At 41.3% G+C, this 12,515-nt stretch overlaps 1 protein-coding gene across 2 annotated transcripts; it reads left to right on the plus strand.

Moving 5' to 3' along the window:
* The first annotated feature begins 350 nt into the window (after positions 1–350).
* IRAK1BP1 (interleukin 1 receptor associated kinase 1 binding protein 1) lies at positions 351–12,491 on the plus strand. Of its 2 annotated transcripts, XM_056486912.1 has the most exons (4): positions 351–686; positions 7,203–7,268; positions 11,095–11,225; positions 12,157–12,491. In XM_056486912.1, exons 1-4 carry the CDS (start codon positions 426–428, stop codon positions 12,425–12,427), a joined length of 729 nt encoding a protein of 242 aa, XP_056342887.1. In that variant the 5' UTR covers positions 351–425; the 3' UTR covers positions 12,428–12,491. The 2 variants fall into 2 exon arrangements, with proteins under 2 accessions (XP_056342887.1, XP_056342888.1); XM_056486913.1 differs by lacking the exon at positions 7,203–7,268.
* Positions 12,492–12,515: the final 24 nt, after the last annotated feature.

A 12,515-nucleotide genomic window follows, 5' to 3' on the forward strand; every position in this document is an offset into this window, starting at 1 on the left:
GGTGCCACCTCGGACACTGCCACGGCAGCGTCCCCTTGGCCAGCGGTGGAGGGACTGCCCCAGTGACAGGATGGGAGGACAAAATCTTAAACTGCACCAGGGAGGTTTAGGTCGGACATTAGGAAGAATTTCCTCATAGAAAGTGTGATTATTCACCAGAAGGGAGTGTCCTGTGAGATGGGGGAGTCACCGTCCCGGGAGGTGTCTCAGGAAAGAAGCTCAGTGCCATGGTTTGGCTGCCGTGGTGGTGTCCGGCCACAGGCTGCACTCCATGGTCCCAGCGGTCCTTCCCACCCTCAAGGCGCCGTGGCGGTGCGGGAGCGGCGCGCCCTGGCCCGCGCGGCGGCGGCCGGGAGCGGGCGGGCGCTGTGACGTGGCGCCCCAGGGTTGCCATGATGCCGTGAGGGGCCGCCATCGCGGCGGCCATGGCGCCGCCCGCGCCGCCCCCCTCACGCGTCTTCGCCGAGCTCGACCCGGCCCAGGCGCCAGAGGGACGCGGCGGGCCCGCGGCGCTGCCCGGGCGGGAGGTGCATGTGAGCGGCAGCGCGGAGCTGAGCGCGCTCCCGGACCGGGCACGGGTGTCGCTGCGGGTCGGCAGCCGCAAGGAGGCGGCCGCGGAGGCGCGGAGCAGCGTGTCCCGCCGGCTGCAGTACATCGCCCACAGCGCCCGCCAGCGCGGCGTCCCGGTGAGCGCCGCCGGCCGGGGCCGCTCAGGCGCCGGGGCCTGCCCGGGGAAAGCGCGGGGGCAGCGGGCGGGGCAGTTCCCGGCTCCCGGGGCAGTTCCCGGTCCCGGTCCCGTTCCCGGTCCCGCTCGGCAGCCGGCGGGGTGCGGGGCCGTCCCGCCGCAGCGGCCCTGAGGAAAGGCGCCCGCGGAGGGTCCTGGTGCCGGCGGGAGACAGGGCTCGGAGCTCTGCCTCGGGAGCCGCGGGGGCACTGCTGGGACAGCCTGCCTGCCCTTGGGAGCCTGCAGCCATGCCAGCCCCAGAGGAAAAGGGGGAATGTCGCTACTCGGGCTTTCCAACAGGTTGCTTGTTTAGTATGTGAGAGCCGTCCTGCTTCGACTCCCAAGGCGGTGGAATCGCCGTCCCTGCAGGCGTTAAGGAAAGGCTGGACGTGGCTGTCAGTGCCATGGTCTAATTGACATGGTGGTGTTCGGTCAAATGTTGCACTCCGTGGTACCAGAGGTCTTTTCCAGCCTAATTCTGTGATTTGTTCGTGTAACAACATTCGCCCGTGCAGGCGGATGAAACTGATGAAGTTGTACACAGCAGCATAACTTGTACTTGTGTCAGAGTAACTCTGTTATTACCAGAGCTTAGCAGCAAATACATACACAGCTCTTTCCTCTCTCTCTTTCTTCTTGTGCTTAAGTAGAGGGGTTTTGAAAAACGTGGGTTATGATCGAGCTAGCTGAAGTGACAGAAGCTCCATGTGGACTCAAAAAGTTCTTTTACCACAATGAATTTTTTAGCCTCTGGAAGTAATTTCACAACAATGAAGAAGTATAGTCTTGCCTTAAAAGCTTTGTCCAAACAGTAAATGCTCCAAAAGGGTGGTATTTTACCTAACACTTGTGCTGATGATGTTTTTGGATTTCACAAACTGTTTTGGACAGTGTTTCACACATGGGGCCCTTAAAAACGGGGAAAAAAAAAAAAAAAAAAAAAAAAAAAAGCTGATCTTTTATGGAATTAATAGCTGTTTTGGAAAGTTACTTCTTTTCAAGTTCCCTAAGAAGTTTGTTCCTTTTGAGTGTATTCACAGATAAACTGGGGAAAAAGGGAGATGATAGTTTGCTATGAACACTAGATTATTCAATGGAGTAAAAAGAATTGCAGAAGGGTTTCCTGATACTGCATGATGTTACAGTGCAAGTCAGAGTTAGTAAATGTAGAGTAAGAGTGTAAGTTACTCAGCCTAAACTGATGTACCCACAGTGAAATGCATGCCCAAATTTCAGATGCTGCCTGCTTTTGAAGATAAGTACTGGCACCAACTTTTAATTTCCCAAACAACATAGAATTACCTGTTGCTTTTGTTTCTTTTTTAGCTGTTATGTGATTGCTGGAGTATCTATGGAAATTGTTCAGGAATAAAGAAGGCAATGAAGAAGACCACTTCACCCCTGAAAAAGCTCATATTACGGCTCTGGGACTAGATGGCAAGGGGACAGGGAGGCTGCTTTAGCTGGGGTATTGATCATGGCTGGCTGCATGTCTGTCACAGGCAGCATTTGTCATGGGTTCCATTGCCATCAGCATGACATATTCAGCCAAAACTGGTGCATCTTTATAAGGGATTACAGGTTAAATGCCTTCAATTTCTATTAAGTGAGTTAACAGGAGTTGAAAGTGGTGGATTTTAAGAGGAATAGAAGACAAAGCAATTCAGCATGCATTTGTTCATATTAGTAGAGAAAATGTTATGCTTTGTACCCACCACCATGGTGAGCTATCAGATAATGGGGCATTTTCGTCCTGATTGTAATTAAATAATTCTTCAGAGCATGGCTAGATTAGGAAAGATACTTGCAGATATTTACCCTACAGTGAATCTGAACAACTGATTTCCAGTTTTGAGTTGAGACTGATTGTATTGGGATAGCATGGATCATCCAGCACGTGGTGGCTGGCACACAACAGGAGTAGGCAGGGTATTCAATAGGTGAGTGCTTTAGAGGGGCTGTGTGCACACTCCAGGCTAGAAAAAAGGATTGCAAACTGAAGTACGGCTTGGACAAACAAATGGTTTTATTTGGGTTTATAAAAGTCAGGTTCAGAAACTGAATGTGAGCAGGGTGGAGAGTGGGCTGTTTTTACAATGTGAGAGCATTCAGTGTCTTATTATAGTTACAATAATTTCACAGTTATCTTTTTTCTCTTTCAGAGATGCTGTGTGTTGGAGAATGGAAATGTTTTTTCCACTTAGTTGAGAGACTGTGAAATGCTGCTTGAGTTGTGGGTTTCTCAGTGTTAGCAAAGTGTTAGCTCTAGGGAACTCTGAGAAAAACAACAAGAAGTTATTTTTTTTTTCAGAGTAGTTCCCCACGGTATAATTTTTAGTGCTTTGTTTCATCCAGTTTTAAATCACTCTACTGCTGGAGCTTTTATTTGCCTTGCAGCTTTTCCACTAACAACTCTCACTGCTGGCAATTTGTTCCTAACTGCGTTTGCTAACTTCACTTGCAGCTAATACCATTCTAGACAACTGTAAAATTAATCTCTTTTCACAATCTCCATATGGTTCTAGTTGTTGCAAGCTTATCTAAGGCCTCTTTAGAAATCATCTAACTAGGCTGTATATTTATTTTTAATTAATCCACAGAACAATTTCTTTAACCCTTGTTGTGGCTATAGTAGGAAGTCTGTGAGATCAGAAGTGCATAACCTTTGCAGCAGCAGGAGCTTGCATTAGCAGCTTGTCAGGATGCCTGGGGGCAGCACCTGATTTCCATATACATTTACCCAGGATTTTAATCAGAAATAGATGCACATAGTGGCATTTATTTATAGAGTGCTGTAAGTATATGCAGTACTTCAGAGCACAGAATGTGGTTTACCCATTGATTTTACTTTCCCTGCAGCCTTCAAAGCAATCTCCCTTAATCAGCCCAGCTGCTCAAAAGTAACATTTTCTTCTCTTTCTCTAGAAGCAAAAAGATTTTGTATTTGCCACCTATGATTTATTTGGGGAGAGGTGTGGAGATGACACTTGTTTTGTTTAATGCCTATATCTAACAATTGGCATTGGCACCTTGTTTAAAATAACTGTGATAATATTTGTTGTACTTGTCAGAGTGTTATTGAACGAGCAAACCATCTAGCAAACTATATCTGGTAGGCTCTGGGTTAGAGATTGCCTGAACTGGGATACCTCACTTGGATTTATGTGCAATATTTCCCATATTTCAACACTTACTCAGGAGTCACAGTTATGGATGCACATCCATACAGTCAGATAAAAAAGGTTTTAAAGTTTGCTCACTCAGCTGCTCACTCAGAAAATCTTCCAATGTCATTATATCCCTGAATGAAGGTAAAAAACCTGTGTAAGTCATCATTTTTTTTATATTACCACATATTTAAAAAAATATTTCCAGAGTACCCTGCATTTGCTGAGTACAAATCTGCTGTTTGTCTTTCTTGTAACAACTGTTACATATGCTTCCATTATTTCTTTGTTAAGCAGCAGAAGCTTTTTCACTGTAGATTTTTGGGTTATCATTCTGTCATCTCATGCCAAACAGACCAGACAGAGTGAGGGGGATGAGAGGCTGGAGTACAGCTACCCCATCCCAGAAGGTGCTCACCATCCTTAACTATCTGAAGAAACTGTGGATGACTGTCAGGAGACAGGAGCATACATCAGGGCTCTCATTAACCATTTCCATATTGGCAAGAACTAAAATGCCGTGATCAGGTGGAACTCTTTTGATTGTTCAAATATCTTTATTTTAATAATGCAGAGTTATACTGGATAGATCAGTTTAAATGTGCAAGTAGATTTTAAGAGACATTTTCAAGTGTCTCCAGATATTTTTTATTTACAGTTACACATACCAGCATACATTACCCAACGGGTGTTAGCATACATTCCAAACTATAAATGCTTTCCCTTGCTCAGGCTTGGCTTGTGTGTTGTAGAAAGGTCTCATAGTTTTGTTAAGTCATTAGCCAGGAGCAGAACACATAATGGATGCAGATGGGCTGTTCTTTTAGTGTGTTGTTATCTACTTCTCTCCTTGAAGTGTGCTTTTGCTAGCTTACCCGTTTATTTTTTTCCCTGTTCTCTTCTGAGGAAAAGAGCAGTCATTCCTGTAAACAGCCGGTGTCATGAGGGTGGGCACAATGATCCTGTGATTAAGTCATTGTTCAGAAGTACCAGATAGGAGGAAGGGCTAAATAAGGTTATGTTCAATTGAAAAGAGTGAAAATATAACGAAAAGCATATTTCTAGACTTGGTATGCTCAATGGGATCTAGACTATCTTTTTCATCTTTGTTTATTTTAGATTGCCTGCAGCAGTGATGTGATGCCACATAAAAAATAGATTTTATAAGCAGAATTCAAGTGTGATTCTGTTAAGAGTTGTCCAATGGCTTCTGGGGTGATTGAGATACCAATATTGTTATATTCCTTTAATTTTTGTCTGTGATTCTTGGCCCACGGATTTAGAAAATGGAGGAAGTTATTCCAGATGTCCAGAACACCTGAAGTGCAGCTTTCCCTGAGTCACAGTGAAAACTATTTCTTCTGTGGCTGTTGCAATGAAATGGATATTTCCTCAGCCAAAATATGAATAGTAGACATAAACAGTAGGGAAGAAAAATTTTTGCTTTTGAAGTAGTCTCAGTCTTGATTCCAGTTCAAGATTCTGTTGTCTCCTACCTGTCTTTTCCATATCTTTGTGTTAACACAGTCATAAACAGAAGCCAAGTATCTAACAGAAAATGTATCACAGAAGGCCACCTTGTTATGACTTCAGCAATTGTTTCATCCATTTATCTTCAGTAGCACATACAGCTACTGTCAAATTTGGTGGGATTAAAACTAGCTGTGGAGGAAATTTTGTAATACATGGTGCAAAATGATCTCTCACTCCTTAATATCGATCTTGCCATAGCGCTTGGTGCCACAGGATGGCAGTGTCCTTAAATACACAGGAACCTTGGGAGGGCACAGCCAGATTCCAAGGCTTGGATCTGCTCAGCAGGAAAGGGAACCTGTTTCTAAAAAGGATTAAGGAGAGAGGAAAGGGGAAAAATGCATTTTTTTCTATTTTTACACTTGTGTTACAGCACAGTTATTTCTGTAAGATATGAGTTGTAGAAGTTTGTGTTTTCTGTGTGGTAATTTCTATAGGACATGTGAAACCTCTGGGGAAAAAATCTTTCTTGGCAATTGTAATTGGATTCTATCATAAATAGTAAGATTTGCCCCATTTTGTAAATTAAATGAGCTGTTGGTGCTAGATTGTCTTGATCACTCTTTATCAAACCCCAGCCAGCTACATAAAAGAAAAAATACAGCTTTTGTGGACTATTGGCCCTTGCTAATCCTTGCCCTTACTAGAAGAGATTTTCTGAAAATATCTAAAAATAGGACTGTTGCTGAATTTGAGCACTACCAACCAATCATGACACAAATTTTGAAATTTCAATTTTTTGTAGACTGCTATGCAATGGTAATAAAACCATATAATATTTTAAAAGGAAAATGCTTCTCATAGTTAATGTCATTTGCATAAACTTATGCACGCATGCATGCGTGATAAACTTGAAGACTTGAGCATCTGTAGGAAATACTCAGACACAAAACATCTTTTGAAATGTGTCAACATTGAAGGCAAATATTTCCTATGCAAATAAATTTAGTAAATAAAACTTCTTAGTAGCTGCAAGGCTGGGTATCTGCTTTACTACAATTCATGGGTGTTACATGCAAAGCTGCAATTAAACTGCAGGCTGTGCTTTTTTTACTATGTTAGAGTAATTTCACAATAAATTGTTCCTTCAAAATTGTGTACGGCAGAGCAAACTGGGTGAAAGATATGTGACTGTTAGAAAGTAGCAAGTTGGTCAAATATTCACCTGTAACTGCAGTTATTCTGTATCTCCCTGAGTTCAGTACCTTATTTACATGTCCTAAAGGATTTGCTGGTGCCCTGTGCAGCCATTATATTGACCAGTATAGCTGCTGTTGATGCCGAGGTATCACTGGTGGAACAGCCTTTTTCAAGGGTTACCATTATGCCAGACTAAAGGCTGTTAAGTCTTTGTTCATATGACCTTGCTACAAGCTGCTAAAATACCTTAAAATAGGGACCTAAAAAGCACTTCACATGCTAACTTTCTAAAAGCAATTAAATCTTCTAGATTTCTTGTACCAGGTGAATTTACAGTTACACACTAATACACACAGCTTCTACCTAGCAGCCACTTTTATGACCTAATTGTTCTCTTCAAGGGAATAGCAGCAAAATCACATTATAGAGCTACCATATAATTGCCTTAGAATAGTGCAAGAAGTCTTTAATATCCAGCTAATTTTTAACTGAAGATATTTTGCATGGAAAATTCAAAATTTCTGTTGCAAAGGTATAAGTAATGTGCCAAAACAGTTCAGCTTTTATAGGACACCATGTACATAGTGCAGATGATTAATTTCTGTCTTTTAAGGTTATATTCTTCTACTTTGTTTTAGGAAGAAAATATTACTGTAACAGAAGATTTTAGTAGAGTAGAAAGTACTTACCAAATGGAAGCAGAGGTATGTATTCAACTTGACCAAAAATAAAATAAAATAAAGAATAAGAAGTGTGTCAAGGACCTATAAAAATTTGCAGATTATCTTTTCTCAGACCAAGGAGCATAATGACAGCATAGTTCAAAAAAGCTGTTTAAAGAATAAAGCTTATAGCAGAGTTCAGCTGCAGTCTTCTGTTGTGTGCAGGGCTTGTTTTCTTCTCAGATGAATGTGTGCTTTTTGAATATTACCTGATGCTACAGACCAGCATATTTAGTTCTGGGGCAGTGTGAGCAAACTAATGATTCTGAACTCTCCTTCACCCATAGCCCTTCCTGCCCTCTGCTTCTTGCAAGGAGTTGGTGAGTTCAGAAATCTGACCCAGTTAATAACCTTTTTTCCCCCAGCTCAGCTTTCTTTTTTTTTCATTATTTTAGCTCCTTGAACTGGAAGCAAATGCAAGATCTGCTTAGGCCACCTGGATTTTGGTCTGTTCTATACAACTCTGCTATCAGCTTGCTCTAAGTAAAGTAAAGCTAATTATTTCCTGGGTAATTGGCTCAGAATTTTGTAGGTAAAAAGTGCACTGTGAAATGCAGATATTATGGGAATAATCCCATTTACTTCAGTATCTGCTAAGGGAAGTATATATTTGCACATTCATGCCATAGTAGGAAATAAATGCTGTACTTGAAACAGTCACTGAGGGAAATTATGTGTGTTCAGCTAATGTATTTTTTTAGACCATAAAACTTCAATCACTACCCAGCAAGTTTGGAGGTTCTTACAAAGTAAACCTGGAAGCCTGTAATAAAATGATAGCTGTTTTATAGAGCTGTGGTTTACAGTCCTCTTAAACAGATTCAGCCTCCTTAGTTTGCTTGCTTTAAGGCATATTCTCATCTTAATAACACCAATAAATACAGAAATGATTGAGAATTTGGAGAACAAAATTTGTATTTCAAAATGAGTCTTAAGATACTTAAATGGTGTGTATCAGTGTCATGTTCTGAATGACTTCATCTTCCTCCTGGAGACACCTACTACCTTGAGAGCTTAAATCACCATGTTTTTTAGATGACCTGTACTTAAAAATTAATAAAACTCTATTATTAATTATTACATGAACTGTTTTTTAGGCTACAGACAAGCTTAGGCTTACAACTTCAGTCTTAAGAGGGAACTTTAACCAATTATCTGTCTTCTGCTAATAGTTTTTATACAACAAGGATTAAATGTGGAAAGCTAATTGCTTGGATTTAGTGTTGATTTGTAAGCAGCTTGGACCAGCTGTAATTGCTGTTGCAAAGTTGTGTGGTTGCCTGGGACCCCAGGGTTGAGATTGGAAGAATCCAGCCACAGTGCTGCTGTTTTGGCTGCCCTGCACTCTGAGGTAGCAGTGTGGCCACTCTTAATGCAGAGATTAGTCTCTCCTTGCTTCTCCCTTTATGTATATCCTTGTTTCATTAGTGCAGCTTCATAAACCAATGAAGTTCCATTGACCAGCATGTTTGCCTACTTTAACAATACAAATTAATTTAAAACTCACTTCCACTCACGTCTCTGTTAAAGAGTTTGCCATTACATCTGTTGTTATATGTAAAGTCTTGGAAATCCTGTGTTACTTCATTCTGTAAACTCTTTACCATTTGTCTCCTGTAAAGAATTTTTAGAAGACTGGAAAATTCCTGGCCAAATAGCTATTTAAAAGTATAATGAAGAATTCAAGATATTCTTTCAACTGTAAGGAGATAATTTTAATTCATGTTATAACAAAGGAAAATATGCAGAAGAATGAAGTTATGTATAAGATCACAAAGCTGTATAATATCTTTATCATAATAGTTCATTTATTGCATGGCATTCTCATGGGAGAAAGATTATGTTGGTTTTGTGCATTTCTTAATAGACTTGCCTCCTTATAAACCATATCTTCTTGTCATTTACAGCCTTATCCAAACATTGGGATGTCTCTAATAGTTTTGCATAGCCTCATGTTACTGTTTCACACTTTTTAACCTTAATAACCAATGAAGTTAAAACATTTCTTTGCATTTTAATGTTTGAGTATTCTCTGTAAGTGGAATTTATTAGATGCAGCTTTAAATGAAAACTGTGAATTTTTTAGGAGGGGGAACAGCAAAATCAGCTACTGCTCAGTTGTTTTTTGCCCATGAGGGTACCTGATCAAATGCTTCTTTTTTAACACTAAAGTTCCTGAGTGCCCAGAAGTGCCCCAGTCTGAGCAATTTATCTCTTGCTGAAGACCCATTGTTCTTTTGTTTCGTCATTCTTTGTTTCATCCCCTAGAAGGAACAAATCTTGTAAATGCTGATGGCAATCTGGAAAACACTATGACAGTCCTCATAGTGAGACTTTCCCCAAAATACAGCCATGACAGTTTTCTGGCAAAACATCACAGGGGGTATATCTATTGCAAGAACTCCCACTGAAGAAAAAGCTGAAAGTGTAGCCTCATCTTCAGTCTCTGTTCAATTGACACTGCACCTTTCAGAGCCACTGAACCAGTGCAAGGATCCAAGCCAGGATAAGGTTCAGGTACTACACCAAAAGGCTATCAAGGGTAATAACATGGGAGCATTAATTACTTTGCAATAATTGTCAATAACTACTTCTTACCTTACTCTGTATATGAAATAGCTCCCTCCTCACTCACTGAGAGACTCAGCTTCCTTGAATTATCTCATTCTTCACAAGGTAAATCTCTGGTATGCACACAGGAAGCTGCTGCAGTGCAGTTGACTTGCTGTAACTTGGATTTCTGTGTCGTATCCCTTCGCTGGGGTAGACTGATGCATAGACTGCAGCAGCCATGGAGGCAACTGTATGTCACAGGTGCTGGCAGTAGAATTTTCTTTATTGCAGGTTTTTTCTTCCACTCCTGTGGAAGCTGTATTTGTACTAGTATGCAAAAAGAAGCAAGTCAGGGATAAGAGAGAAGGTGAACCTGACTCATGGTGAGAGCGCTGTACTGGAAGTGAAGATGAGGTTTTAGTTTTTCTAAAAAAAGAGTTAGAGTACCAGGATTTATTTCTGATTCCAGAATGCTATATCAGCTCAGTGTCATTGCTTCAGTCCTGGCAGCTGTGCTTTCCCACAGAGAAAAGCTGGCTCCTGCCTGGAAAGTTGCTGCCTGGCTGGATTTTCCACCAGGAAAACTGTTGGGCTCTGGATTCCAGGCTGATAATGATTCCTGCTTCATAACGTTTGGGAAGGACCTGAATTCCTAATGCATCTTCATTTAATGCTTCTTAAAGCCAGAGACAGCTAGGTGTTTAAATTGTTTTCAATCCAAGTTTGGAAAGCCCAGTTCGCTCTTGGCACTGCAGTGAGTCTGTTCAGACAACAAAGGATTTGGAGCCCACTGCAAGCTGAACTGGGCTGGGCTTAGCTTAATCTCATAGCTGAGGTTTCTTTATGCTTGGAATTCAAATGTAGTTTTCCTTTGTGCACAATGTTTTCCACATCATTTTTCTTGAGCTTCTGCATAATTAACGTCTAGCAATCAAAGAAGGGACAAACCAGGATGTATCTAGTCATGTGCACCAAAGAGCACATTCATTCTTCAGATTGTCTGCATACCAAGAATACCATATTTCCTCAGAAAGGGATTTCTTAATCCTCAGTTTTAACCCATTTAATGAACTTCTTTCTCTTCCAAACCTCTAGGGCTATGTAGAAGTCTTATAAGTTCATAAATGTGGGAGTTGTATACAGGACTAGTATGTTTAGTTAGTTTGTAGATGTCTGGTCTCATTTATATAAAAGTGTTGAGTCATAGTGGAAAATGAAAATATTACTCATGTGATGTCTGTTCCCTCACTCCCAGGTCTGCATCATATTCAGTGATTTTGGACAAATGCAGAATATTTGCAATCTACTCACTGAAAAGTTAGGAACCTCTATTATCATCAATCCACCTCATTTCTACCATACACCAGAAGCCATAGACACCCTTCGGTAAGTTGTCTCACACGCCAAAAATCTTACAGCCTCAGTTAGCATGAATACATAATTCATGCTGTTTGCAATGGGAGCAAGTAGTTTCCTTCACACCTATTAATATTTATGTTAGAGATTTAAGTATAATTTACAAATTAATGCTGTTCATCCTAGCAGATAGAATTTGTTCTTGTCCCTGTGCAAAAGTGGAATGTAATAAAAATTATTTTCCCACTGATTTCCGCCAGAATATAATCTGCTGTGAATCAGAATCTGTCAACAGAATTTGGCTTTGATTACATCATCATGTGTAGATTTCACTTGTATTTATTCATGAGGGTGCAAGTGTGTTACCAGATGTTGATAATTTTAAGTACCCTTGCCAATTCCCATTACTGTTAGCTGCTGACATGATCTGGAAAGAACCAGGTGTGGCACTGACTATTCACTGTCCAGACTTTTCCCACTAAGTGGGAGGGGCAGAAGGAAGTTTAGTCTTGGTTGGGGTTTTGCCTCTTTTAAGAAAAGAAATGCTGGTCCAAGAAGCAAGCTTAATTACTGCTGTTAAAGGTTCCAGAGATGCCAGAAGTGAATGTCAGAGGTATCTACAGGAGATCAGGAAGTATGGCCAGTGAGGTTAAGCAGGTGCTAGTATACCTTGCAGCTGAGCCACTGAAATGCCTGGAGCAAGGGTTGAACTCTTGCTCTGCACAACTCATCATGGATGCCTGCAGCATACAGGTGCTAGAAATGCTTGATCTCATCAGAATTAGTGAGGATGCTGACATTTCCTCCACACGCTCTCCCCTCAATACCCAAGCTGTAGCCCAGAAGCTGGGGGAAGGTGATGTGCCTTAGCATCTCTGCAGTTACAAAAAAACAGCTTGGCAGGAACACGGGTACAGCAGCTGGACATGTTTGTTATTGTGCTGCTGCTTCTGCCTCTCAGCCGTCAAGTGTGTGTCACTGCCGTTGGAAACACGCGCCGGAAAGCCCAGGATGTATGTCGACTGTTTGGCCAGGCATTGGGAAAGCCTTTATTGATAAAAGAAGAAGAAACAAAAGAGTGGGGAGGCTACATAGACAGTCACCTGTCACAGTCTGCTGATTCACTGACTCTGCAGGAAAGAATCCAGAATGCTACTGCTTATGCTTCTTGTAGAGTGTTTGCTGTGTTTGAGATAAAGGGAAAAGAAAACAGGAGAAGCAAGTTGCTCTAGAAACCTTCAAATCCTACATATTTTCTTAATAAAATTTTTTATGCTTTCTTGTGCTTTTTGATTTTTTTTTACTTTGTTCTTATGTTAA

This window comes from Oenanthe melanoleuca, chromosome 3 (genome assembly GCF_029582105.1).
Source record: "Oenanthe melanoleuca isolate GR-GAL-2019-014 chromosome 3, OMel1.0, whole genome shotgun sequence".
NCBI classification, from domain to species: domain Eukaryota; kingdom Metazoa; phylum Chordata; class Aves; order Passeriformes; family Muscicapidae; genus Oenanthe; species Oenanthe melanoleuca.

Bases quoted from the DNA above. Each gene is read 5' to 3' on its own strand.
- IRAK1BP1 (XM_056486912.1), top strand. From the start codon at position 426: ATGGCGCCGCCCGCGCCGCCCCCCTCACGCGTCTTCGCCGAGCTCGAC. The intron at 687-7,202 runs GTGAGCGCCGCC...ACTTTGTTTTAG, and splicing joins CCCGCCAGCGCGGCGTCCCG to GAAGAAAATATTACTGTAAC. The intron at 11,226-12,156 runs GTAAGTTGTCTC...TCTGCCTCTCAG, and splicing joins GAAGCCATAGACACCCTTCG to CCGTCAAGTGTGTGTCACTG.